Genomic DNA, 27,796 nt, shown 5'->3' with positions numbered 1-27,796 from the left:
TGCGTCCGCACACGTCCCAAGTAAGACTAGGGTACGTCAATTCCGTTTTAAGTACATTGTCACACCGTCCCATTTTAGAACGCCCAGTCCCTTCGCACACATTACGGGACCGATCGGAATATTTTTCAAGAACGTATTGAGAACGAGTTTCGTGTGATCGGGGTATTAGTGTTTGGCTGTCTGGCCTTTAAAGTGAGCATTGCTGATCATTTTCCCTGAATATGTCAGTGTTTCTCTGGTACTGTGGGTTCACCACTGTCTACTGTGTTATGTCTATTGAATAACCTAACATATAAACGGCAAACAAATCACCAAAACTGAACTCATATACACCAAAACAGGACAAAAATCCCCAAAACTGAACTCATATACACCAAAACAGGACAAAAATCACCAAACTGAACTCACATACACCAAAACAGGACAAAAATCACCAAAACTGAACTCATATACACCAAAACTGAACTCATATACACCAAAACAGGACAAAAATCACCAAATTAGAAAAATGAACTTCAGATGTAGCGCATCAACCCCCCTCGTGTAGTAAGCTTCAAATGTTTTTTAGTGTCCTGCTTCCGATGCTGCACAATGTGGTCTCTAGCCAATACCAGTGCATGTGATGAAAGGTAATATACAGCCATACAGATGAAACTTTTCCAAAGGAATGGAATAAATTGTCACATTTTTTTTTCTTAAAATCTCTTCATCATCTGTTTCCTCGTTGCTTTCATCATTTCCATCTTATCACTCTTGAAAATTAAATATCTCCTACTTTTTTAAACTGTATATAGTGCAAGTCTCGGGGTGTCTGGGGTGTCAGCGACTGCACGTGCCGAGATATAAATAGAACGCTGGAACGAGAGGGCGTGTGATCGAGACATGTTTACAAACACAGACCTGAAGGTCCTCGCTGCCCACTAAGACGGAAAATAGAATAATATACTCATTTTGACTATCTGATGTTTAAGGCATTTTGTTGTAACACATGTAAATGCGTCAGATATGCATTTCACAAGCATTTCCAGAATAAACTTCTGAATGTTCGACTATATTAATGAATTTATTTCTCCACCGTTGTTTTCATTATGTAGTAGTTTTCAGCAAATGTGACAATACTAGAACACTAGCTGTTCTGGTACTTGTGTTTGTAGAGAGTAGTTTGAAAACAATGTGCAATATAAGCAATAAGAATCAGAAACAACATCGTTTCAAAATGTTAGCATTTGAGTGTTATTATGACGCCCTGGTGTGTGTGAAAGTGTCAGTCATTATGCTGGTGACCAATGACAGCTCAGACAAACACGCGCACTTGTTGACCCGGGTAGACCACCTCCAACATAGTGTAGTTCCTAGAAGGCACAAGACGGCTGGCTTCCTTGTTGCTGGACAAGAAAAGGGCGAGTACATTATTTTTTTTCTTTCCTATCAACGAAATATAGCAACCGATTAAAATAATAATTTAGATTCGAATATGTCGTTTATTTATATAGATGCCACAATCTAATTTTTTTTTATATTCAAGCATGTAAGTCCACTAAGTATCATCTTTAATGTTTATCTGTACATTTCAGTTTTAGGTCAGTTTCAGACACTTTGGAATCAGGTTCATGGATGCACAGATGCAAAATGGAAACTGTGCTGTTCCTGGGAACCACATTATGACACAGGTAGGATGCTCATAGCGGACCTGTTGCAGAAACGGGCCGCAGAAATCTTTCACTTTCATGAGCTTTGGCATGTAGATTATGATAGGTGTGCATTTGCGCTGAAGGGGTACAGATCTGTAGTTTTTGTGCTAATGACGATTCGTTAATATTCAGCGCAGTTTGGTCAACGTGGTCTGCGAAAACGTTACGCGCCTGGTTTCACATCTTTGTAGATCAATGTTGCGGTTTGTCCAGCCCGTATTATATGGCTGTCTGCAGCAGTCCTTTTGCAAACAGTTACAGTGCATGTTATGTTACTTCCGTGTCGTGGATTTTCGGACGCATTTAAGAACATTCGAAGTATTCTCAATTTACATAAACAATTTTGCGGAACATATCACAGTTTTAAGATAGTCTCTTGTTAATATTAAACACAAGGCATCATGCTAGCGTGTTCAATGTCTGACGCAACAGCCTCGCCTCGTAAAGACTGACTACCTGAAAGTGTGGCGTTAAGAAATCATATAATCTGATGATCGATACAATATTTCACTGCAGAATGGTTTTAGTTTGGTGGAAAAACTATTTTGTTAAATACAGAGGGTATTTCGTTGCCATAAACCATCTTCCAGTGCGCCCTTCCCAAGGTGCTCTTTATGTAGGTCACGCAGGCGTGCCATACAGCTGCATAGGTTGAGGCCCTTTGGTCAAGGCCATACACGGAGCCGAACGAGTGGCTAGGATGTACCGGGACCAGCGACTGATTGACAACCTGTTGAACGTGGATCTACACATATTAACATTGTACCAATGATTTCGGAATTAGGTTATGACAGACCTACGAATCTGGAAGATGTGTTAAAACTAACGAGGAAATGAGCTAACATCAGTTACGCCCATAAGCGGAGCCGAGTGGGGAAGTGGTTAGGAAAAGAAGCTGTAGTGAGTACAGGAGTGTTAACGTAAAGACTTTAAAAACACGTGAAGCCAGTCAAGAGGAGGAGGCGACAAAACAAATGTTTTGCCACAGGTTTATTTCGTTTGTTCAATTTCAACATTTAAATGAGTTTAGCAAATGTTTACAGCAAAGGAGTTCTCTGAAGAAAGACCTGTTATGAGTAAGTTGTGTGTAGTGGTCTAGTCCTAATGTTTGCTTAGAACAGTAATGTCAGTAATGATACAGGCATTATGTGGGAAGAAAACGTAAAATCAGAGCTGAATGAGCGAAAGCCATCTTTGTTTAAAGGATTATTAAGCACTATATATGTATTGTCTCTTTTAGAGTTGGAGTGGAGTCAACCCTGCGGGTGCCGACCCCAACCACAAGACCCAGGAAGGTAAGCAGTATATATACAGAGAGAGAGAGAGAGAGAGAGAGAGAGAGAGAGAGAGAGAGAGAGAGATCAAAGAATAATTTTACTTAATTGCATTGCATACCAATATAATGTATGTTCTTTCCACATGTTTATCTTGGCAAAGCAATCAATTTACTCTTTATGTGTAAATTTACAACACTAAAAAATGGTAGGTTCATATGGTTTTAAATTCTTTTCATTTCAGCTGTAGTAAGACATTTAGTGTCTCCACCTATAGTCATCTGTGGTGATACATTCAGTGCCACCATCTTATAGTCAGCTGTAGTGGAAAGTCAGTGTAACCATCCTACAGTCAGCTGTAGTGGCGATTCAGTGCCACCATCAGTGCCACCATCCTACAGTCAGCTGTAGTGGAGATTCAGTGCCACCATCAGTGCCACCATCCTATAGTCAGCTGTAGTGGACATTCAGTGTCACCAAGTGTAACACCATCCTACAGTCAGCTGTAGTGAGACATTCAGTGCCTTCATCCTATACATAACTGTAGTGAACATTCAGTGCCACCATTCAGTATTCAGCTGTAGTGGAAATTCAGTGCCACTATACTATAGTCAGCTTTAGTTAGACATTCAGTGCCACTATGAGTGCCACCTTCCTTTAAAAAGCTGTAGTGAGGCCATCATCCTATAGTCCCCTGCAGTGATAATTCAGTGCCACCATCCTATAGTCACCTATAGTGGAAATTCATTGTGACCAGAAGTTGGGCTCAACACAGCTTTGACCACACGGTGATGCTGAAACGTTTTGAGACAAGTTCCTGCAAATGATGAATGCAGAATTTGTTCAAGAGCTTTCATCTGAATTTGTAACTTGACTATCACGACAGACATAGAAGATGCTCCACATATTAAATATGTGTTGTGACATTCATAGTTAGCAGACAGGGTCAAAATATAGTTTTGCAATATTTGTATGAATGTTAAGTAACATTTTAGACCTGAGATGTTATCTAAGATTGCAATATGTAGAAGTTTGACATTTTTCTATTTGTGTCTCCTTATGTTGACATTTTGAACAGATGACTAAATATTCAGGTGAGCTTCAGTGTTCTGGAGTTTGTTACATGAATCTGTGTTGTTTCTATTTTAGCAGTCTCAGTGGGTCATGGCCAAGAGGTGACACAGGAATGGGTAGGTCACTTCTTCACTCACCTGTTAGAGTCATGGATACTCAAGGATGTTGTGTTAAAGATTGTTGAACATTTAACAGACACAAGGAGGCACCATGCAGAGTTTCCCTCATGGCGGTACAAGGATCTGTGGATCATGAGTTGGCTCCTCTACATTCAGCAGTTTTGATTATTATCTCAAGACAATTGTTAATGATTCAGTTGAATTATGTTTATGACATCATATAAATGTTTTGATTCACAGAGAATGAATTGAGATTTGCTACGGTAATGAAGAGTAGTTGTTTCTGAGCACATGATATACCTATGTATACTTTAGTGGGATCGACTACAGCAGGAGTCACTGAAGGGTTGCATCAAACCGATTATTTGTAAAATATATATTTACTATTATGATTTGGAAATATTTGCATTTGGAGGTAGGAAATGTATGGAGACAGTTTCACCAAGTAACATACCATATGATCTAAGTATCATCATAACTCTCCATACATTAGAAACAATGTGCCTCCAGAGTTTTTTGGACACATCATACTTGGACACATCATACTTGGACACATCATACTTGGACACATCATACTAGGTATTTCCAGTATTAGGCACTTGGAGGTCGATATATTTTACACCAGCTTCCCATTTTGTTTACGTGTGGTACAGTGGCAGCTCACTACATCACTGTGTACATGTGTTTCAGATCAGCTGTTTTGACGACTTCTACAGTGATGTCTTTCTACATGATTTTCAAAATGTTGACATGGCAAAATATAATGTGGTAAGATGTTTTTCATGTATCTCCATACGAAACAATTTTGTCTTGGCTTAACAGGTGTATATTGTACCTCAACAGTGCTATAATAGATCTATAATCTGTAAAAGAACTAGTTGTGAAACCAGCAAACAGTGAAGAACTGTGATGAATTGTCTTCTAAAATTAACAAAGTTCCCGATCAATAGAAGCATATTGACCTGGCGGTCATAGTGATTGTCACACACAATATTTAAGAATGACAGTTGTAAACCGACAGTGACGTTGTGCTATTGTTCCTAAGGGACTTGTAGGGTTCTCGTAATATCCCTCAAACCTGATACAATCTTGCTTTCTTGGGCAGTTATCTACATAGTGACCCCCTGCCTGTATTGCCTACACCCGTTGCGAACCCCAACCCTTTGCTTACGAGCTTAGTGGTTTTATCCATTAGGCTATGAAGTATGTTGTGAAGAATGTTATTGTTTGCTGGTATGAACTGTGTGTTCCTTGCAAGACTGGTAGTGTGGGCAGTGCACATGCTGGACATGGAAGCGTGTGTGGTGCACATGCATTGCACAGCGTTTGTTGCCAGTCATTCACAGCTGATTTCAACTGTAAATACCAAATACTGAAATTATATCTAAAGTATATCTTTGGTCTTTTTATAAGTTGGATATAACATTACCCGCGTGCATAAGTGGGCATTTGTGGGCATTAGTGTGCATTAGTGGGCAATGCCTACGGGAAACAGGCTTACTTTTCAAAACTGCTTGTGGGGCATGTTATATGCTACACTTGTATAGTTCTCTAACATAGTTTGATATAGTCTTAATTGCATATCACCTCTTCCACTGAATCTACAAGGACAGTGTGTAGATAGAAAAAGTGTATAAATGAAAAGTGAATCAACAAAAGGAGAACTGCCTGGAAAGAATAGTCTAATTCTTCTCCAAAATACAAGAGATACAACCAAAATGGATTACATGATGGTTTTCAGTGCCTAACAATTTCTGTATATTCTATATTTTCACCTCAACACAAAATATCCATTAGTGTTTTGACATAGTAAATTATCATACATGGATCGTATGTTTTCTGATGATAAATATACCTGGGAAATTCTCATGAATGGCAATTCAAAGCAGGGTTAAGTCTTTTGGAATATTGAATTGGTATTTGATGTACCAAGATCAGATGACATGGGTCCTCAGTTAATAGTTTTTTGGTCTTTTCCAGGTGTGCACACTGGGGATGCGAGGAGACAGTACCACCTCTGTTTGCAGCTCTGCCACCATTCCCCCCATCTACAGCAACTGGAATAACCAGACAAGCTGCACCACCAACTTCACAAAAGACAACGCCGGGTGTGTGGCAGCTGCGGAAGCATATCTCCAGTGGAGTCTCGGACAAACCATGATAGGGGAACATTTGCCAGATAACACTTCTGGATATTCACAAGGATATCTACAGACACCTGACATGGAACATGAACGAGGATATCTGCCATCAGTTGGCAGGGAACACCCACAAGGACATCTACAGCCAGGCAGTGGGGAATGCCAGCAAGGACATCTACAGACAGTTGGTGGGGAACACCCACAAGGACATCTACAGCCAGCCAGTGGGGAATACCAGCAAGGACATCTACAGCCACCCAGTGGGGAATACCAGCAAGGACATCTACAGACAGTTGGTGGGGAACACCCACAAGGATATCTACAGCCATCCAGTGGAGAATGCCAGCAAGGACATCTACAGACAGTTGGTGGGGAACACCCACAAGGATGTTTCAAGACAGTTGACGGGGAACATCCACATGGATATGTACAGACAGTTGACGGGGAACATCCACAAGGATATCTACAGACAGTTGGCAGGGAACATCTACAAGGATATCTACAGACATCCAATGAGGAACAAAAGCAGGGATATCTGCAGACAACCAGCAGGGAACATCAGCAGGGTCATATGCAGCCACTTGATGGGGAACACTCCCAGGAAAAGTTACAAACAGCACAGCAGCTTGTGATAGGCGCACCTCAAGAGCCTCAGGAAGAGGCTTGTGTATTCACTCATGTTCGGAAAAGGAATCTAGGCACCCAGAATCTTCAGAAGGAAGATCTCACATTTCTACCAACATGTCTTCCAACCAGTTCGAATTGTGGTCCAAAGGCATGTACAGGTAACCCAGATGTAGGTCCAACTCTGCCTTCAATATCAATTATCTTCAATAATATCAATGGGACGGGTGAGTCAACAGAAGCATGCAAGGTTCATTCAGCAGAGAGTGATGGGTCTGTTGGGCATGTGACCTCATCAGAGGACACGTGGCAGACAACTTCATCAACATATGGATCCCTCAATTCTGTCAAGTCATCGCCGATATTAGGCCCCACTAGCAGCGACCATGTCTCCTCATCTTCTGATTCCAGAGACAGTAGCAAACGTGTGCGGGTCAGGGAAGTTCGGAGGGCAGGTGGGTGACCTTGACTATTATTTTGCAGGTCACTGGCCTATACAGTGTTTACACAAAAAACACTGCATCCACATTGTGGTCAGGATCATCGTGTTCCCAAGCCTTCCAGTTAATCCCATGTATGCCCCAGATGTTTAGAGAAACGTGTCGGATGTAGACAAAGAAGCATCTGACTTTGCATTTATATGGCTGTTGTTCCAGACAAACAGATTTACATTTGTTGATATTTAGCTATTTGAAACATAATATTTCATTCCTAATTTGTCATAAAATAAACCAAACATACATGAAATTGAAGGAATTTTCAGTGACCAAATTATATGGTGCGCAAAATCATTGTGATATATCAATATTAACCACCTACCTCCTTTTTCCTTTAATATACCAGACCTAACCTAAAATATGCTTTGTTTCAAACTGCAGTTGATGAACCACGGCGACCAAAGAATGGTTTCATCCGCTTCTCCATTGAGCACCGACAGCAGATTGCTGTTAAGCATCCAAGACTGGACAACCGTGAGATCTCACGCATGTTGGGTTGCAAGTGGAGAAAGCTGAGCAATGAGGAAAAGAAGCCCTATGAGTAAGATTCCCACATTTACAAACCATTGTCAGAAAACCGTGTGTAACCACGTCTTAAGATTTTCTGGGGAGTTGGTGGGAGAAATACAGGGAGGTTGATTTCACTTTTGGTTGAAGGATTTACTATTGAATGCTTTTTCAGTTTAGTAGTGAAAGCAAGATCTTGCTGTGTATGTTTTTCTATCAGTTTTCTGGCAGTGGTGCCAACTGTTCACTTCAGGGAGGAGTTTGAGAAAGACATTCAGGCTATCCGTGAGGTGAATCCAGAGTGGCGCTACGCCCCAGCAAGACAGCTGGTGGAGGAGCTCATTGAACCCATGCCCAGTCGCCTCCGACCCAGGAACAGCCTCAAGCGGAAGAAGGTACTGTGGAACAACTGCTATTGTAGACGTATGCAGGCAGATTTCACTGCACTGAGCAATATTCCAGCTGTATTGCTGTATTCATGAGACAATCAAAAGATGACAAGTGTGCGGGAGCATTTCACCCTAACCTTTAGACTTCATGATTTATGTGCTCAGTCCTGGTCCATAATCCTGGATCTGCCCTGGATGTTATGTATAGGAGAAAACATGCCCCCAAGAAATTGGTAGACATTGTAAAACCGAAGGGGGAGGCCATCCCACCCATTTAGCATTGGCATATGGGAACCTGGTCTGCGTCCTCCACCGAGTCCGGGGAGTAAAATATGTAAAATATCATCATTAAAAATTTCATAGGGAATAAAATAAAATGTGCACCTTTTGTCCTTAGGGATTACCTCGCTCCACTGATCTGGATCTCCAGAACAAAAGGAGCTGGTTGTACAAGAATGACCCCATGGTAGTGTGGAAGTGAATTTACATCACCAGCTTTATCAGTTAGTCTAGTGTAAGCAAAGTATCATTCTTCAAGTGAAAATGACCATGCAGCTGTTGCAGTTATGAGACATGAAACTGTTCCCTACAGCTCCCCAGTCTGGTGAGAACTTACAGTCGCCGCCAGAACAAGTCTTCTAAAAACAGCAAGAAACCAAGCCCTACTGTCCACAGAGAGATGCTTGATCCACCTGCCACACTGTTAAGGCAGGAGGACACATCCACCACCTGGGTCCAGTGTGATCTGTGTGGAAAGTGGCGATGTCTGCCCAGCTTCATCCCACCAAAAAAATTATGTGACATATGGTGAGTGGAGGTTGGATTGGGGGTGTCTGTCTAGCTTCATCCCTCCAGAGGAACTTTGTGACAATTGTTGATGAATTTGTTGTTTAACTTTACTACTGCTCATTTCAAAGGTGTGTGTAATCTGTTTCAGGTTTTGTTACTTCAACCCTGACAAGCGATACAACTCTTGCTCCATCAAGGAGGACTTGGACCCTGAGGACTCCGCTAATCCTCCACATCTCCCTGTCCCTCCTAACTCCTCTTGTACAGAATACTCAGACAGTGGTGCCCATGTAGTCTCCAGGGAATCCACCTGGTAGTGCATCAGTTCATACACAACATACTTGTTCAAACTTTGTTTTTTTTAAGTTTATGTACATTGTTATAGCTGAAAGTAATTAGAAAGATGGATTCTCCTCGCCTTACTTTAGTGAGAGATGGTCTTCTTTCAAACAAGTATGAAATGCTGTTTCATGACTTGCCCAGCAACTGATGAGAAAACCAGGCAACAATTGATTTCAACTAATTTCCTCCAGAATCTCCCAGCATTCTTGTGCATGCCAGCAAGATGATGACTTATATGCACTTGTACAAATACTAGTCTGCTAGTTAGCTACAGGATCTGTATGAGTGATGCCTAGTCTATCAGACCTGTACGGGTGATGGCAAGTCTGCAATACCTGTATGATGGCTAGTATGCAGTGTCATGGCTTGTTTGCAGGACCAGTACAAGTGGTGGCTAGTCTGCAGGACCTGTATGAGCGATGGCTGTTAGCAGGACCTGAACAAGAGATGGGTAGTCTGCAGGACCTGTATGAGTGATGGGTAGTCTGCAGGACCTGTATGTGCATGAGTGATGGCTAGTCGGCAGGACCTGTATGAGTGATGGCTGGTCTGCAGGACCTGTATGAGTGATGGCTGGTCTGCAGGACCTGTATGTGTATGAGTGATGGCTAGTCTGCAGGAACTGTGTGAGTGATGGCTAGTCTGCAGGACCTGTGTGAGTGATGGCTAGTTGGCAGGACCTGTATGAGTGATGGCTGGTCTGCAGGACCTGTATGAGTGATGGCTGGTCTGCAGGACCTGTATGAGTGATGGCTGGTCTGCAGGACCTGTATGTGTATGAGTGATGGCTAGTCTGCAGGACCTGTGTGAGTGATGGCTAGTCTGCAGGACCTGTGTGAGTGATGGCTAGTTGGCAGGACCTGTATGAGTGATGGCTGGTCTGCAGGACCTGTATGAGTGATGGCTGGTCTGCAGGACCTGTATGAGTTATGGCTAGTTTGCAGGACCTGTATGAATGATGGCTAGTTTGCAGGACCTGTGTGAGTGATGGCTGGTCTGCAGGACCTGTATGAGTGATGACCGGTCTGCAGGACCTGTATGTGTACGAGTGATGGCTAGTCTGCAGGACCTGTACCAGTAATGGCTAGTCTGCAGGACCTGCATGAGTGATGGCTAGTTTGCAGGACCTGTATGAGTGATGGCTAGTCAGCAGAACCTGTATGCAGGACCAGTACAGGCAAGGGTTATTTTGCTGGACCAGTACAAGTGAAGGTAGTCTACAGGATCTGAACGAGTGATGGGTAGTCCACAGGACCTGTATCAGTGATGGCTAGTCTGTAGCACCTGTATCAGTGATGGCTAGTCTGTTGTACCTGAACAAGTGATGGCATAATGAGTAGTTGCTGCTCAGATGAAGGTCATATGGTTTGAAGTTGGTTACAGTGTTATTCATGGGTATTGGTCAATGTTTTGTGAACTATGAACTTTGCCAATAAAGATTGTTTGTTTACTTGCTGTGATTGTTGTGTTTGCTGGCTGGAAAGGTGCAGAAACTGAAACATTCTCATCACAAAATTGTCCTGAAAATATGCTACGAACATTTCACCTCACGCTGTGGACACATATAGATGGAGGTGTGTTGCACTAAAATCAGATCCATAGGCAGTGATGTATGTAAAACACAAGATTATATTGCATGGTTGATATGAATTCTTGGCTATGTCCACTGTCACTTTGTCACTATGAAACAGTTCAAATACAAACATACATATGTACATACATATAAAAGTGCTTTTGCAGTGTCATTAACAAATTCTTTCTGCCATGGCTTTCTCTGATAACAGATATAGTGAGTGAGTGGCTGGAGACTCGAGTCCAGATCTTGGATGTGATGAATGACCACTTGACTACACAAGGTGAGCCTACCACCTGGATCACTGGTACAGACTTAATGACAATATTGACACAACTGACTTTCAACAAATGTCTACACTGATTTTGGAGGGGTTTCCTGTGAATGACCTCATACCCAGAAGGAGTAAACAGATATTACACAGGAAATTCTCTAAATACTGCAACAAAGTCTCACCTAAACTGAAACAGTTCAGTGTAACAGGAGTTTAGGTTTACCTTGATTTTAGCAATGTTCCAGCAATATCACAGTGGGGTACACCAGAAATGTGCTTTTAACATTGTATCTGTGGGGAATCAAACCAGGGTCTGTGGCGTGATGAAGGAACACTTTAACCACTAGGCTACCCCACCGCTGCTTGTAACACTTGGAACAAACAAACATTCTGTCCAAGTCAAGAACCATTTCCCAACACTAGCAAATAGCCATGGAGGTTTTTATGTTACCTCATGCTGACGGTTGAATTGAATAGGGGCACCATCTCCCAGCTGTGACCTTCCAAAACAATGGCCAGAAAAGAGGTAGAGAAGAATGTGCAGCGGCCCATTGAAGAAGTTCCAAGCTCTGTAGATGCCTGTACAACTGTTGGGTGTCATTTGCTTTTCCATCAAAATAATGACAAAGTTCCCACAGCAACAGGCCTTCTAAACAAAGAATAACATTCAAATGATTGACCAGCTTCAAGTCTAGATATAAATTCAGTGTAGCTCCACATTATCTTATCAGGCAGTGGATGAAAAGCAAAAAGACTAGAACAGGCACAATAACATTGGTGGACTGCGTCTTATTGTTTGCTAACCCAGTCACAGGAAGTCACACAAATTATTGGTGAATCTTTTCTCCTCTATTTTTAATAATGCTTTTAATAATTCCCCAGCATGATCTGTTACCAGCCCCTGCTAACCCTTCACTGTTTAATAGGGTCTTATCAGTGTAGGTCCTGTGATGGAGCTTGTATTTGGTGTCTATCATTTCCTAGTCTACTTGTTTCAGATGGATGGCAAATCTGACCTGATAGTGTTGGCTGGCAAGCTTAATATCAGCAGGAGACAAAAACCAAAGAGAACATGGATTGTAGAAGGCTGTTGCAGATGGGACCTTAGCCAGTTGGATCTTCAGATCATGTAAATGACTTGTAAACTCCTGCAGACGCTTGAAACCTTTTTACATGACCTGGCTTTTTATCTGGCAAGATATGGCTGTTAATTGAACTTTGCAATACAATTTTCTACACAGAGTGCCCGAGGTTGAATATCTAGTTTTATCTGTTGAGCTTCTACTGATGTAGTTCCTGTGATGAACCTCAGTGCTGAATTTTGGATCCTCTCCAATTTGACCAGATGGGTTATGGCACATGGCTATATTACTACTCCATAGCATATTTTGCTTCTGATTAATACAGGCAGAATTGTCTCAGTGTAGTGAAATGTGCTCCCAGTGCGTGAGATGAGATAACATCCTTTTGCAACAGGCATCCACAATGTCAACATGGCCTTTCCAGCCCAGCAGTGGGTCCAGAAAACATCCGAAAAGTTTCGGATTCTTGTTATACCTTATCCTCTTTCCATTCCTGCTAATAATGGTGCATTGGTTTTTTTTACCTACAAGTTTTTAGTGAGTGAGTTACAATTTAACGTCACATTGGCAATGTTTCCACCATATTGTGACGAAAACAATTTATATGAGAAAAATGAACACGTTTTGAAGAATGAAACCTGTCATGATGGACAGTAAAATACTAGGCTATCACAGATATGGATATAAAACTAGCAAGGAGAAGTCAAATGTTCTAGTAATTAAAACAGACAATACAATATAAAACAGGGGCTATAGATCGCCAACAACCGAAGGCAGATCACCATACTAGGGACCATGGGGACTTGCAGTACTTTTGCTACCTGCATGGACCCTAGTTGGATTTATGTCATCCCTTGAGACGTTGGCGAGTGTACGAAAAGCTAGCAAAAATTAAAAAGACAAGAATACTATGACTAAAAACCTGGTAGACTTAAATTTACACTGAATGTTTTAGGACTTACATACCCTCTAAGGGACAACAATAATTTTACAATGCTTCAACCCCCTTTGAGGGTACATGTTTTTATGTCCTGCGTATCTTTTTTGTTGTGGGGGTATATACATGCACAAAGAAATAAGACAGTTTTAAATAGATTGGATTTTATTCCATACATTAGACCTGGGACATGTTAAAAACAAAATGAGAACCAACACAATTTAATTATCAGATTTTCATCCCATTTCTGTCAGCATTAACGTTACATTTGAATCACTCAATTAATGAGTTAAATAATGTTTAAATATGGATGAAAATCTAATAATCTGTTTTGTGTTTCAACACTTTGGCCTTACATTCAAATGATGCAAACACAATCGATCAAGCAAGATGTCACTGCATCCCATGTTCAATGACATCTCAAAGTCCTCACAGAGAAACACTAATGATGCAGTCAGTACAATTTCAATTCATCTTTTATCACATTCACTCCAAACTATCCCATTACCTCTTTCATGGCAGACAAATGAAATATATTTTATTGTTTAAGAACAGACCGTGCTGTGTCTGCCAATGGTTGCATGTAATGAAGCATATTTGAAGAGAACTGTGTCATTTTCACAATTGTCCAACATTTCACCACATGTAGTTACAAGAGATCATTATTACTATTTCCTCAATCTTTGTGGAGGATTTCAGAAACAGGTTGCAGGTCTACATGGTGGACAGTTTCACTGATATTCCTGATCTGATGTAATTCTAATCTATGGCAAAATGGCTCAATATGGGCAATAACTTTTCACTTAAAAAATCTTGAATCTATCAAAGGCAATTTCCTGACAAGACCCATATGAAATATTTGAGAAGTGTTTACACTGAAGGCTGAGCTCCATGCAGAGTAACATGAACCATGCATGTCACTTGTATGTGAAAACCACACAATACTAGGAAGATTTACAAACAATACTGTAGCTAAACCCTGGTTTGAATGGCTGTTCCTTGTATTTGTAGGTGACATCACCAACAACTGTCCCATTATGGAACCGGTATTCTGCAGATTGTTCTTCTCATCCACAGTGTTTCTTCAGCAGGCTCTGAAACTGGTCAAACCCATCAGACAGGCTGGGAGTTAGCAGCCATCATTTCATCATTTCAGACATTTCATTGTGTCCGTACTCACAGACATACAGCTCTGGCATCACCTTTTGCTCTTGCTCAGTCGAAGAGATTTCTCTATTTCAAACTGACGGACATCGGCACGGTTGAGAAAGGCCATTCTTTCTAGGTATCTGTAAATATGATGAAGAAGTATCCCATGTCACTAAACCTCGGTACTTTCATACTTTCACTGAAAGAGCCTATGAATACATTACATCTCAGTTATGGCTTGGGCCTGGGTGATGACTTATTGTTCAACAACAGATCAGTGACCAGCAAAACTACCTGGAAACTAAATGTGCCTTGTTACTTAACAGCTCCTTATTTTGCAGAATATCTGTTTCACTTAATAACCATACTTGACCGATAAATACCGGAACAAGAATGCAAATTCTGTCAGCTGGAAAAGGTACAGAAGCTCACCCTAACTAAGCATTTTAGAGCACAGGGAGCTCAAATGCCTAAAAACTAACACAATCAAAGTTTCTTGAACTAAATAACACCAAGAAGCATTTATCTATACAACAGTAAAGGAGGTCATGCATGACTAGTTTCTTTCATGAAAGGTGTAACAAGAAGTGACCTTGACCTTCAAAATCCACTTAATAACAGCTTCAGCAGACTACTGATTTTCACCTTATAACACTACCATGTTTATCTTCATTCCAATGAAATTTGATTTCAGTCAATCATTATTCATTACACCCTCGATATCTCCAAGGTACATGTTCCGATAAATCTCCACTATACTCTGGATGCATCTACAGCTCGTTCTTATGAATTTTATTTCCTCAGTCAATCAGTGTTCATTCATGTATCATACACAACATCTAATACATGTATCTCCAACTTGATGCAATTTCTGGTACCTTGACTGAAAATATACATCACCACATCGTCCCAATGAATATGATTAGCTATGTACTTATAACTGACCTCATCAGTTGCAATGAAAACACAGTCTGATCACATAAGCAATTATTGCTTGGTCTGTTCAAAGCTTTAGTTAGCATATTCAGATTCTTTATTTATCTTTGTCCTTACAGACAATCAGTGCTGCTTACAAACATGAGAGTTGGTACAGGTGGACACTAAACATTGATTATAATGGAAAATGTACAGATATTACCTCTTATTGAGCTTCATTTCATTTCTGAGACAACACGCTTTGTACAGATATTTACCTAACATCTCTAACACTTACAAGTTGAGTAAGTTTATGCATTGATGGACATCTGTAGTTATATGGTTTCATGTACAGTTTTCTATAATTAATATATTAGGGACATTCTAATATGAAATGAAACTCGTCTTCAATGCTGTCTTCATGAAAAACACATTTTCTTTCTATTACTTCAACACTACTGAATCTTTCACTTTCCACAGCTAAATTATGATCACTTTACGTAGGTAATATTGCAGAGTGCAATTATCAATAATATTTTTATAAATTACACATTTTGATGAATTGGATAAATTACTAAAAATCTCTTGAGATTCATTTTTCTACAACAGGTAGGTATGCAGGACATATAATAAGCCATAATTCATTGATACCAACTTAGGATAAAACATTCTACAAGTGATACGCCCAGTTATTAACACCACAGGTCTTTACTTCCTCATATAAACATTCATAACAGCTTCGAAGAATAAGCAGTCTAAGTTAACTTAGTCTCAGTGTATTTCATTACACTCCACCACTGAGGCTAACAAAACCTAGTAGAAGGTCGCATCAGGTAACCTTTGAGCGACCAATGACCATCCAATCAAATGCAAGACAAAAAAATAGCTTTAACCAATCAGACAACGGCTACTATTTAGGGATCGGAGGGACTTTCAAAGTATTCAGGTCACTGAAATAGATCTCTCCACAAACAAAAATCTGCATATAACACAGTTATTTGACCTGCAGTATATACGCTTTGGGGTTTCTGTTGACATGGTGACCAGTAGCTAATATTTCCCCAAAATAACATCCTTGCATATTTCCAAAAACACTATTATCAGTGACTGTTTACTCACTGTTGTCATGGTTGTACGTACTCTGTGTGCATCACCCGGAAGCGAGCATACGCTAAATAGTATTCGGAACGTTTCGGGTACAAAACCTTTTCGAGATAAAAAGTTCAAAAGGTATGTGCAAATGTGCACTTTCGCGATTTGGTAAGCTGTGCTCTAATTGGTCAATCTCAAAGGATACCTGACGCGACCTCCCAAAAGGTTTTGTTAGATTCAGTATTGTGATCTTCACATACCTTATTTCTGAGTATTTAAACGATGTACTAAGTGAAGGACAAGAAGTGCATGATGTATGGGTGAGCTAACAGATGGGAATCAGTCATGCAAAGGGACCTGCTTAATGCCTTACAGTACCAGTGGACCAGGTGACCTTTCCCACAGAAATTTTAATATCATCTTTGTTCACAGCAAATATCAACAGCTGCCTACTGCAAATTCCCTAAACGACAAGCCACACAATACTTACGACTCTTTTCCTCTATTGTGGATCTGCAGATCATCCTCAATTCCCTCATCCTTCTTGAAAGTGTTCCAGTCCATTTTGGACTTCTCCTGCAAGGTTTCAAGTTTTGCTCGTTTTATTAAAGTCTAAATATTTTATATATTCAAATACTTACCTTACCATAGGTCTAGTGCATACTACCTCAAGCTTCGCTAAACGAGATGAAACAGTTGTTGATTTGCCATTCCCATGAATGGCTACCTCATGTATCGACTAATGTATCGGCATGGAAGTGACATGATTTCTGTACCCGTGCAAGTGCCAGCCATCCAAAAATCACTTTTACTGAAAACTTGGTCCATAGAGCCAAGAGTGGGGAGGAGCAAAGATTGAAGTTGACTTCCAAATGCAGCCTTCCATTATGGCAGGGATAGTGTAAATCCTGTGTAAAGCCATGGTGCAGGCTAGCACTCTAATCTCAAGCAGGTTATTAGCTGAAGGGTGAGGGAGATTCGCAGCATCGTAGGCAGTCTGACGAAGTCAAAACGCCATATGTTCCTGTTGACTTCCCCTTTGGTAGAAGAAGAAAAAGGGATAAATGGCCTTTTTCTAGAACACCTCCTGAAAGCAGATCTTGCAATATACAACTTCAGTGCTCTGATTGGACAAAGAACTTCTTCCTCCACATCATGAGGCCCCAAGATCGAAGAAAGAGGAGGAAGAGAGAACGTTCTCTCTGGCTGACCAGGAAGTTGATTCTTAGCAGTAAGGTCCCACAACAATCTTAGATGCAGACAGACATGTCGAGATTGCTTGAATCGAATGTCGCTGACATCCAGAGCATGAAGTTCAATTACTTGCCGCCGTGGCCAGGGCTAAGAGAAACACTGTCTTTCTGGAAAGGTCTTCAAAGGAGGCCTTGTCCAAAGGCGTATATGGGGAACCTCTAAGATGAAGTAGAATGATATTTAAGTCCCAAGCTGGAGGGCGGTGCTCGCCTTTCTGGTCTTCCACCTTGAAAACAATAGCAACAGGTTCTGGCAACTTGGAAACTTGCATGTCACGATAGGCCGATAGGTATGTCCCAGTAGTACTGCCTTTAAGGTGTCTGGACTGCCGAAGATACAGAAAAAACTCAGCTATCATCTGAGGAGAGAACGGATTTATAGACAAAACTTCTAAAAAAAAAACACCATTTGTCATCACACATGGATCTAGTCGACACCCAGTGAGCCAAAACTATGACTGTAGCTACATGTGTAGAATAACCCTTTGCCTTCAAAGCTGTCTGTAGATGAACCAGCTGTGAAGATGAAACCAACGATGGTCAGGGAGCAAATCCTGGATGTGAAGATGGCGTAGAAGATGCGACCAATCCGTTAAGGGCAGCTGATTTTTGCTTGTGAGACTTTGTATACCTGGGAACCACGACCTGGTTGGCCACCGGGGCACGACCAAAAGCAGACGTATCCTCCTTGTTTGAGTTTGTCTACGACAGCTGGAAGAACAATTGGAGGTGGGAAGGCATAGGCGTCCAGCCCTACCCATGACAGAGACATCGCGTCGACTGCCCAAGCTTCCGGCCCTGGGATGGGAGACACGAACAGAGGCAACTGCCGATTGAGACTGGTCGCGGATAGGTCTATTAGGGGGCGACCATGATTGAGGCACAACTACTGAAAAGCTTCTGGATGGAAATGTATTCTGTCGGGGATGGCTTGACGGGTCTTGAAAAACCATCTGCCAGGACATTCCTGTACCCCTTGCTATGATGTTGTTGTCGTCCGGATGCCTTGTTAATGGAAACATCTGGTCCAATAGCTGCTGTGACCTGGTTGTGCCCTGATTGTGAATCATCCATACCACTGTGGAACTGTCAGATGAAATCATGAAATGGAATTCCTCATATGGGGTGTGGTTTATATGCCAATCTTGTTCGGCGCCTGACCACAGCCCTGAGGTGGTCTGGCCGTCGAGAGGGGCACCCAAGACTTGAACGGCGACAAATAACTCATGGTTGTGAGGGCAGTTGGTTAAAGAGACTCCGAAGCAGACATATGACTCAAGTGTCCACCAGCGGAGATAAGGATGGAGATGTAACCGTTGAAGCGGCCGAAGCATCAAACATTTCCTGAGTGTCAAGTCTTGGGCTGTGAAGTGAGAAGACCTAACAGGGACTGCCACTCCCGAAGGGTCAAGGGATGAGCAAGGCTTCAACTTGCAAACTTTAGAATCTTCGACCACCAATCCTGAGGGATTCTGACAAGATTTCAGTGTGTCAGAAACAACTAACTTATAAACGTCAACTCCTGTGATGGGACTAGATGTGACTTCTTGACATTGATCATCCACCTCAGTTTAAGACTAGCAGTAAAGTCCAGCTGTTTGCATAGCAACTGAGGGTCGAGGTTGTTCAGGAGGGAGTCGTCTATGTAGGGGTCGAACTCTATACACCTCAGATGTAGAGACCAGGAAATCAGGGAAGTAATCTGAGTAAAAAACCACTGGGCTGTGGAAATTCCAAATGGGAGGACCCTCCATTGGCAATGAGAGCCGCCGAACACAAACCTCAGGAACTTCCTGTGACGATGAAAAATTGGTACATGGAGATGCATCCTGGAGGTCCAGACTGGCTAGCCATGCTCCGGGTGCTTGTTTGGCTCGAATCTGCTCCAGCAATATCAATAGAAAATGAGGCACTTAGGGAAGACAAAGTCTTTCGATTGCTGCCATGTTGTGGATCATGTACATCTTGTGTGTGTCTGTCTTGGGTTCTAAAAAGATCGGTGAGTAGAACCCCGGGGACTGATGGGGATCTCGCACTGTCTCTATTGCCTGTTTGGTTAATAATGTTTGAATGTTTTCTGCTAACAGAGCATGTTGTACCTCAGAATACATGCTTGACTGTGGTGTCAGCATCAGCTTGTATCTGGTCTTCAGGATGTCGGTAACAAAGGGGTCCTGGGAGTCCAAATCTTCAACGACCAGAGTAAGGGCGCTTCCCCTACACCTTACGGATGTCACGGGAGGCTCACAGGCACGCCCATGTTGTCGTCTCTGACCATCGGCATTGCTCCTCCCCCGTCCATGGCCTCTAGCAAAGGAAATCCACACTGGCCTCTCTCTGCGGCCTCTCTCCCCTGCCTCTTGTCGCTGGCTTCCTACGAAAAGTGGAACCTAGGACATCAAACGTGCAAAAAAGACACTTCAGCTTTGGTGAGTTCTGCACGCTGTTGATACACTTCCGGGATTCTGTTGTCAAATAAGAATCTAGATGTAAAGGGAGCTCGTAACAGCTGGCACTTGAATTCCTCATGCCAGGAGCATGATTCTAGGAATCCGGAATGGCCTAAAGTAAAGTCATGACCAATGCCGCTTGTAAGTGTGCAAGCGAATCGTGAAGCACTTTCCCTGCCATTGAAAAAGCGTTGAGAAATGTTCAGTCCTAGAAGTTTTATCTTCTGTCAAATCACACGCTGTTGCTGACATGGCCGAAGCAAGCACTGTTATAGGCTTCAACATCCGCTTTAGCTCCGTGTCAATAGCCACCAACTTGGAATCTTGATTCCTGTACGATGACTGAGGTGAACATGATAAATGTTTCAATGAATCGTCAAGCATAGCACCAGACTGTGTGAAGTGTTTCCTCTTGACAGCTAAGAAGGTCTTGAAATCGGTAGTTGAAAAAAGGCGCACAGTGATGGCAACACTGGTCCAAGGTGCAAGCAACCATCGCACAATTGGGATACCACGGGTGCGGATCCTTGGCCAATTTCAGGGCTTTACAAATTGTGCAAAACTGGCGAGTCATGCACAAACACTGTAAGATGCAAAAGAGGGAAAAATGTAAAAATATTACGATAACAAAAAAAAACCTACATAAAAAGTGTAGCAAACGCTCCTTCAAAGGAGAAGAAAGCCAAGGAACTAGAAAAATCGGCAAATACCTGTACAACCAAGAAACAACATGGGAAACACCCACATTGCACGAACAACACGAGGTAGCCATGGAAGTGAAGAAACTTCATCTTTACAAATAAAATAGGGCATAAAAACCATACCTACCGATGAAAAGGTAACAACTTTTAATCACAAACGATAGGTGGTCTGTAATTAAGCAAACCAACAACACTTCCGCACTTTGATGACGCTTGAAGTAAAAGTGATTTTTGGATGGCCCGCGCTGTGTACAGAGATCACATGACTTCTGGACCTACACATTCGTCAATACATGAGGTAGCCATTCATTGGAATGGCGAATCAACGACTGTTTGATCTCGTCTAGTGAAGCTTGAGGTAATATGCTTAAGACCTATGGTAAGGTAAGTTAAAAATATATACCTTTTGAAACACTCGTAAGGTAAACGGTACCTACTTGACATGAACACAGTATTCTGTTTCTTTCACACCATAAAATCACACCACTTTAGGTTTATAAAGGTTACAATTTAATATTATCTCATTAGAGTGGCGCAATAATAGTTAATGCACAAAACAATGTTTATGAATGAGTGATGTTACTCGTCATCATTACTTGTCCCCATGTGACCCTCATATACCACAGGCCCTCGTGTCTTTGTGGGGATTAAAGATTTATTAAAAAAATATATATATAAATTTTGAGCGACCACACCCTCGTTTTTATCGGTTGCATGCAATGGTAGTGTAGCGATTGGTAAAGCAGACGGGTGGGGTACACAGAAGTGTCCAACCTTGTCTAGATATATTGTGATGTGAAGCATTTCAGGTCGGGGTTCATCTAAAAATTCATAAACATTTTACAAAAAAATCTTCAATCCTTGTCGTGACACGAGGACCTGTGCCATATACGAGTTTCTGCCAGTTGTGTGCATTATCAAGGTAAAACTGATAATGAAAACCAGAGATTAACTGATTAAACACTCTAAAGCAAGAGAGATGTAGATGTATGTTACAGTGCTGTGGTCTAATTTCCAGAAGGGTATGTTACAGTGTAGTGGTCTACTGGCCAGGAATGGATGTTACAGTGCTGTGGTCTAATTTCCAGGAGTGGATGTTACAGTGCTGTGGTTACTGGCCAGGAGTGGATGTTACAGTGCTGTGGTCTACTGGCCAGGAGTGGATGTTACAGTGCTGTGGTCTACTGGCCAGAAGGGTATGTTACAGTGCTGTTATCTTCCGGCCAGGAGAGCATGTTACAGTGCTGTAGTCTACTGGCCAGGAAGGTGTCTTACAGTGCTGTTATCCTCCGGCCAGGAGAGCATGTTACAGTGCTCTTGTCTACTGACCAGGAAGGTATGTTACAGTGCTGTAGTCCACTGGCCAGGAAGGTATGTTACAGAGCTGTGGTTTACTGGCCAGGAAGGTATGTTACAGAGCTGTAGTCTACTGGCCAGGAAGGTATGTAACAGAGCTGTGGTTTACTGGCCCGGAAGGTATGTTACAGTGCTGTAGTCTACTGGCCAGGAAGGTATGTAACAGAGCTGTGGTTTACTGGCCAGGAAAGTATGTTACAGTGCTGTTATCTTCCGGCCAGGAGAGCATGTTACAGTGCTGTAGTCTACTGGCCAGGAAGGTATGTAACAGAGCTGTGGTTTACTGGCCAGGAAGGTATGTTACAGTGCTGTTATCTTCCAGCCAGGAGAGCATGTTACAGTGCTGTAGTCTACTGGCCAGGAAGGTATGTTACAGTGCCATGGTCTCCTGCCTAGGAGTGTATGTTACAATGTTGTGGTCTGCTACTAGACTCTTACTCAGTCCATGTGTCTTTTTCACTGACAGGCTCTGTTATGACTTGTACCTGTCACTTGTGAATATTTCATCTACAAACTCAAAGTTGATATAATTGTTCCTCTAAATGTGAAGAATTTTGCTGAGACATGACAACTCTGGTCAGCAGCTACTTGACTGTACTCACCAGCACACTCATCTTAGGCTTCTTGCCTATCTTGCCAAGGAGCCCTCCCAGTCCCCCGGCCCCTGCAGCTGGCCTCTTCACACCACTGTTGACAGAAAGCCAACATGTACACACTCATCTATACAGACTAGCAGTGCCTGTTTCTACATGGTATCATCTGCATACATAACACATGAAGCAGCTCACCTCCATGCCCTGCTCCACATCAGGCATGTACTGTGCAGCATAACAGGATGCTGAAACTTATTTTGCTCAAATCTGACCTGAATGTGCTCAGCCCCCTCATGGGCGTTAATGTGACGGCCATAAAAGTCCTGTCCCGAGATTTGAACCATGGACATTCTGATCTGAAGTCGGGTGTCTTGTCCGCATGACCAAAGCGGTTAACCCGGACAGCAAGCTGACAAGGTAATGATGTAGGATTACTCCATTCCCTGCTATACTTACAGTTTCAAATAATAACACAGAGCATTGTCAGTAAAGTTGATGTTTAACAAAGTCACAAGTATCTGAACGATTTCATCAAAACATGACATCATTGTAAGGAGCTGTACACCATCTCTCAGTCAATGTAACAAAACATGGCTGTGTAATGTCCATGAGGAGTTTGATAATTAATCATGTCTGTTTGATCTGAGTTGGGATAAATCCTGAATAGAATGAGCATCGATCTGCACAACTGGGAACCGATGACATGTGTCATCCAAGTCAGAGAGTCTCAGTACACAATCCTGTTAGTTGCCTTTACATGAAGCATTGGTTACTGAAGATCAATTCTAACTCAGGTCTTCATAGGCTAGATGTGTGTTAAAAAGCAACCATCTGACAAAACTTCCTCCAGTTATACAGTATTAAGAGCATATCAGGAGAATGTGAAGTTGGCCATGAATGTCTGGGGAAAGGAATGGTCTGCTGTCAGTGGTAAGATGGTTGATATAGTCGACATTAATTTTGTTGATGTTTGTCTATTTGTTGTTTAACACAGCACTCAGGAACATTCCTGCTATACTGTGGTGGCCTGAACCAGACAATCCAGTGATCAACAACACAGGCATCGATCTACATGTTTCAGATACAATAACATGTTGACCATGTCATCGAGCTGACCACACAATCATGACAGTCGCCTCTTACAAAAAGCGTGGGTTGCTCAAGACCAGCCTTAACTCAAGACCAGTACAAAATGATGAAATCATATCTTTAGCACATACCAAGGCTACGCTATGTCTACACTGTAAACCGGTCCTGATTTGCATCATGGACAAGCCTCCTGTAGTCAGTCATGTACTCACATGCCAGATAACCCTGATGGCTTCTCCGATGTGCTTGGTGTCCTGCTCTTAGCTTCTGCAGATGAAGTATCTTGTTTCTTTATTTCTTCCCTAGCCTCTCTTGATGTGACATCAACCTCTTTTGTTACTCTGTGAAAGTTGAACCAGTCCCTGATTTGGTTTGTCATGCAAAAGTAATGTATCAGTATTCCTGTGCTTTGTGTCAAAAGTATTTCTTCTAGTGACCGTAGCAAACATCTTTACTCTAACCGTGGTAACTAAACTATGAGTTTGCTAAGTATGATGAGTGGTCTTTGTCCAGAATATTCAACTGCATAATCGTCTGCATAACTAAACCTGTTATCAATGTAATAAATGTTACTCTACTGAATCACATTTCACATACTTGACCTCCTCTCCAGCAAAATCAAAAACCTTTGTGATGGTCATTTTTGTTGATGTTGTGGTCCCAGATTCAGATGTTACCTGTAATGGTGACTGTTTGGGGGTGATGTTGTTTGGCTGAAACATAGTTTCTAATTAATAAGTGTCCTATTTTGACAAGGAATTTAAGAGATTATACAATCAGAGACATCTCTAATCACAGCATCAACCAAGGAGTTCTGGATAGACTGCAGAGATTTGTTCCTTACATTTGCTGACTGTTTCAGGTGCACAGTGCACTCAGCAGTACTTCAGCTATATGATGTAGCTTACTGCTCAAATCAACATTCTCTTTGTACATGTACACTAAATGTAGTCAAGTATCTGAAACTTAAAATATCACAACGGTAATCAGTGAGTGAGCCTAGTTTTACGCCGCACTCAGCAATATTCCAGCAATATGGCTGCGGTCTGTAAATAATCGACCCTGGACCAGACAATCCAGTGATCAACAACATGAGCATTGATCTGCACATCTGGGAACCGATGTCATGTGTCAACCAAGTCAGCGATCCCGACCAACCGATCCCGTTAGTCGCCTCTTACGACAAGCATAGTCGCCTTTCATGGCAAGCATGGGTTGACGGCCTATTCTATCCCGGGACCTTCACGGGTCCACAACAGTTATCAACATGAGGTGCAAACATTTACCTTAACCATACTAGTCAGGTCACCAAGTCCAGTGGAAGAAGTCTTTCTTGGAGGTGGTGTTTTCACATCAGACATAAAGCTCGACCAAAGGTCGTCTGCTCTCTTCTTCTCCTGTTCTTCCTTCCTTGCTTCCTTCTCCTTGGCAATCTCCAGCATCAGATCACGGCTCTCTGGCTCTCCACATGGGGGTTCATCGGTCTCCACCTCTCCATCCAACTTGATGCCTCCTTGCCTCTTTCTAAACAAAGAGAGTTCCTCATGATAATCTCCTAAATATGTCACATAATAATACCCATCTGAAAATCAAAATTTCAAAATTGCATGGTCAGTCTTAAGATTCTCACATCAGTACAGTCCTTTTATAAATGAAAGGATCATGTTATTATACATCTTGTATTTCACTACTGACAAGCTGTAACAAGGGTATAAAACACAATGCTATGAGGCTAATAAAACCTATGTGTGGGTGCCCTGGGGGGTTCAGACATGAGGGTCGTTCTGTTCATGCTGTAGGTGACATGCTTTCATAATATAGCTGCCTTGTTCAAGCTACTAGTTGAAGACAACTAATGACAAAAATGTAACTTGGAATATAATGACAATAGAACGCATTGTTTTGTGAACTGACTGACATATTGCAGAGCACATTTTACCAGCAGTTCTAAACATGCAACATAGTGCAAGATACTTTACTGCACCTTGGTGCTAAATCATTTTTCTTTTTGGATCTTTCTCTCCTTCTTCCAACTTTGCCATCTTGCTTTGCATCTTCATTTAGGGCATCAAGGTCTTCTTCATCTCCTGACCCTTCCTCCTCACTTACTTCCTCTCCTGCTGTAAACAGCAACAGGTACAGCATGTACCCTCAGGTCTACATCTGTTTATATCTTCGAAGCTGACATAACATGTGTATCACATTACCAGTTACAATTCCTATAAACTTCTTGCTTCAAGATGAGTCTGGTTGATTATTTTTTAATTTTAGTGTGTGAATTGAACATGAGCATGATGTTTTTGATGAGCTGTAACATGTGACTGTTGGCTATGTTACTTGTAACAACAGACATGGTTCCCAATCAAGAAAGTGTTTGTAGCGTTACAATGTTAACATTCCTGATTTTAAGATAATCCATAGAGTTATGAAAGGTTGTAATGTTATGAATGCTTATATGATCTGGACCCAGTTGTGATGCTAGATAAGCTGATATACTCTGCTGTGATGGTGCTACCATCAGTAGTACTTTACATGGCTGGTTCCTGTAGTGATAGTGTTTGCTGTTTTGATACCTTCCACATTTTGCTTCAATGTGACTTGCTCACACAGGAAAGATTTCTGCCTGTAACCCCTATATTTTTAAAAATCATTCTATGGCTCTGAATATAGGCCTATTTGGGTCTTTTCATAAAGAGTCTGAACCATCTACACCTATCCTAAAACCTTATCCCTAAGCCTTCGTGATAATCCTAATAAATCATGTACATTTCATGCAGGCGCCTACAGGTTGTGCTCTTACCCTCACACAATGCTGTAAAATTAAATTTCACTTCAAATTAAAACTTTCTACAAAATAAGTTGATTCAACCTAAATGGAGGAAATAACTTATCAAATACTGAAATGCAGTACAAGAAAGACGTTAATTTGATTTACATTATGACAGAGTGGAGTTGATAATAATTTCGTTCTGCTTTCGTTGTTAAGATTTATACACCACTACAGTACAATGGGTATGGCAAGGGTTACAAGATCTGATTTGCAGAACCACCAGATGACAAGGCGAAACAATGATATTTTTTATGGTCCCTGGGACACAGCAGAAATCATCACTGACAATGCTTATGTTCATATGTAGAGTACCTGTCGGTACATAATCCACATCGTCTTCAGAACTGTAATCTTCTTCGTCTGACATATCTTCTCTGTCAGCCACAAATTCAATCAGATTTCCCTCAACACTACGTACAATGGCGGAAGAGGACTTGTGATGGGTTATCTCCCTTTGCTTGTGCAATGTGGGCGCTGTTTAAAACGTGTACTCACATTATGTAACGTCTATATTTGTAAATTATGTTGGTAGTATATCATATCATAAAACTCTCACAAGTTATATACTATATATCATAGAAAGAAAACGCAGGTGTAGATTAAGTTGTACATGGGGTATTACAGAGCGCCATAACGTTGTTAAATAAGTTAATTATCTGCACAACTGGATTGAAAATCAAGTGACGACGGGAAAAGATAACCTAATGAAATCGTTGATAACAACATTCTTAAAAAATATTCTTACCAGTACAGTATTTATTACTAAACCCGACACCACTTTTGAAGAAATTAGATATCATTTAGGAGGAAGAAGATTTTCAATCAAGAAAACGTACGCTACACTCTTAATTTGAGACTTTTTGGTTCATGAAATAACCCCTGTTGCGACAATGTTTGAAAGTCGCCCACATATGTACGGGTAACCTGGGTCTCGGAGACTGAATTCGGAGGATGTTGTCATAGTTGAATAAGTTTCAGTGACGGGATCTGAAACAAAGTTATTAATATTAGAATGACTCGGAATATGCCTTCTTTGTTTAATGATTATTTAAGAC

General features: G+C 41.5%; 2 protein-coding genes across 2 annotated transcripts; one reads left to right on the top strand and one right to left on the bottom strand.

Annotated features, from left to right (window-relative positions):
- Positions 1–1,610: 1,610 nt before the first annotated feature.
- Positions 1,611–10,900, top strand: LOC137257443 (uncharacterized). Its single transcript, XM_067794773.1, has 9 exons — positions 1,611–1,670; positions 2,932–2,986; positions 4,115–4,155; positions 4,849–4,926; positions 6,139–7,378; positions 7,802–7,961; positions 8,181–8,322; positions 8,909–9,123; positions 9,254–10,900. The coding sequence occupies exons 1-9, from the start codon at positions 1,611–1,613 to the stop codon at positions 9,420–9,422; spliced, it is 2,160 nt and encodes a 719-aa protein (XP_067650874.1). The 3' UTR covers positions 9,423–10,900.
- Positions 10,901–13,460: 2,560 nt separating this feature from the next.
- LOC137258999 (craniofacial development protein 1-like) lies at positions 13,461–27,199 on the bottom strand. Its single transcript, XM_067796701.1, has 8 exons — positions 27,054–27,199; positions 25,896–26,031; positions 25,198–25,435; positions 24,509–24,624; positions 24,124–24,252; positions 22,832–22,916; positions 16,960–17,045; positions 13,461–14,602 (listed from the first exon to the last, which is right to left on the bottom strand). Exons 1-8 carry the CDS (start codon positions 27,106–27,108, stop codon positions 14,512–14,514), a joined length of 936 nt encoding a protein of 311 aa, XP_067652802.1. The 5' UTR covers positions 27,109–27,199; the 3' UTR covers positions 13,461–14,511.
- Positions 27,200–27,796: the final 597 nt, after the last annotated feature.

Source organism: Haliotis asinina, chromosome 12 (assembly GCF_037392515.1).
Source record: "Haliotis asinina isolate JCU_RB_2024 chromosome 12, JCU_Hal_asi_v2, whole genome shotgun sequence".
Classification (NCBI taxonomy): domain Eukaryota; kingdom Metazoa; phylum Mollusca; class Gastropoda; order Lepetellida; family Haliotidae; genus Haliotis; species Haliotis asinina.
The sequence above is the reverse complement of the archived record's forward strand: the minus strand, read 5'-3'. Positions and strand labels throughout refer to the sequence as shown.

Bases quoted from the DNA above. Each gene is read 5' to 3' on its own strand.
- LOC137257443 (XM_067794773.1), top strand. From the start codon at position 1,611: ATGGATGCACAGATGCAAAATGGAAACTGTGCTGTTCCTGGGAACCAC. The intron at 7,962-8,180 runs GTAAGATTCCCA...TGTTCACTTCAG, and splicing joins GAGGAAAAGAAGCCCTATGA to GGAGGAGTTTGAGAAAGACA. The intron at 8,323-8,908 runs GTACTGTGGAAC...TGTTCCCTACAG, and splicing joins ACAGCCTCAAGCGGAAGAAG to CTCCCCAGTCTGGTGAGAAC.
- LOC137258999 (XM_067796701.1), bottom strand. From the start codon at position 27,108: ATGTCAGACGAAGAAGATTACAGTTCTGAAGACGATGTGGATTATGTA. The intron at 26,032-27,053 runs GTACTCTACATA...TGCTGTTTACAG, and splicing joins TGTGGATTATGTACCGACAG to CAGGAGAGGAAGTAAGTGAG. The intron at 22,917-24,123 runs GTGAGTACATGA...TTCTGTCAACAG, and splicing joins CCATCAGGGTTATCTGGCAT to TGGTGTGAAGAGGCCAGCTG.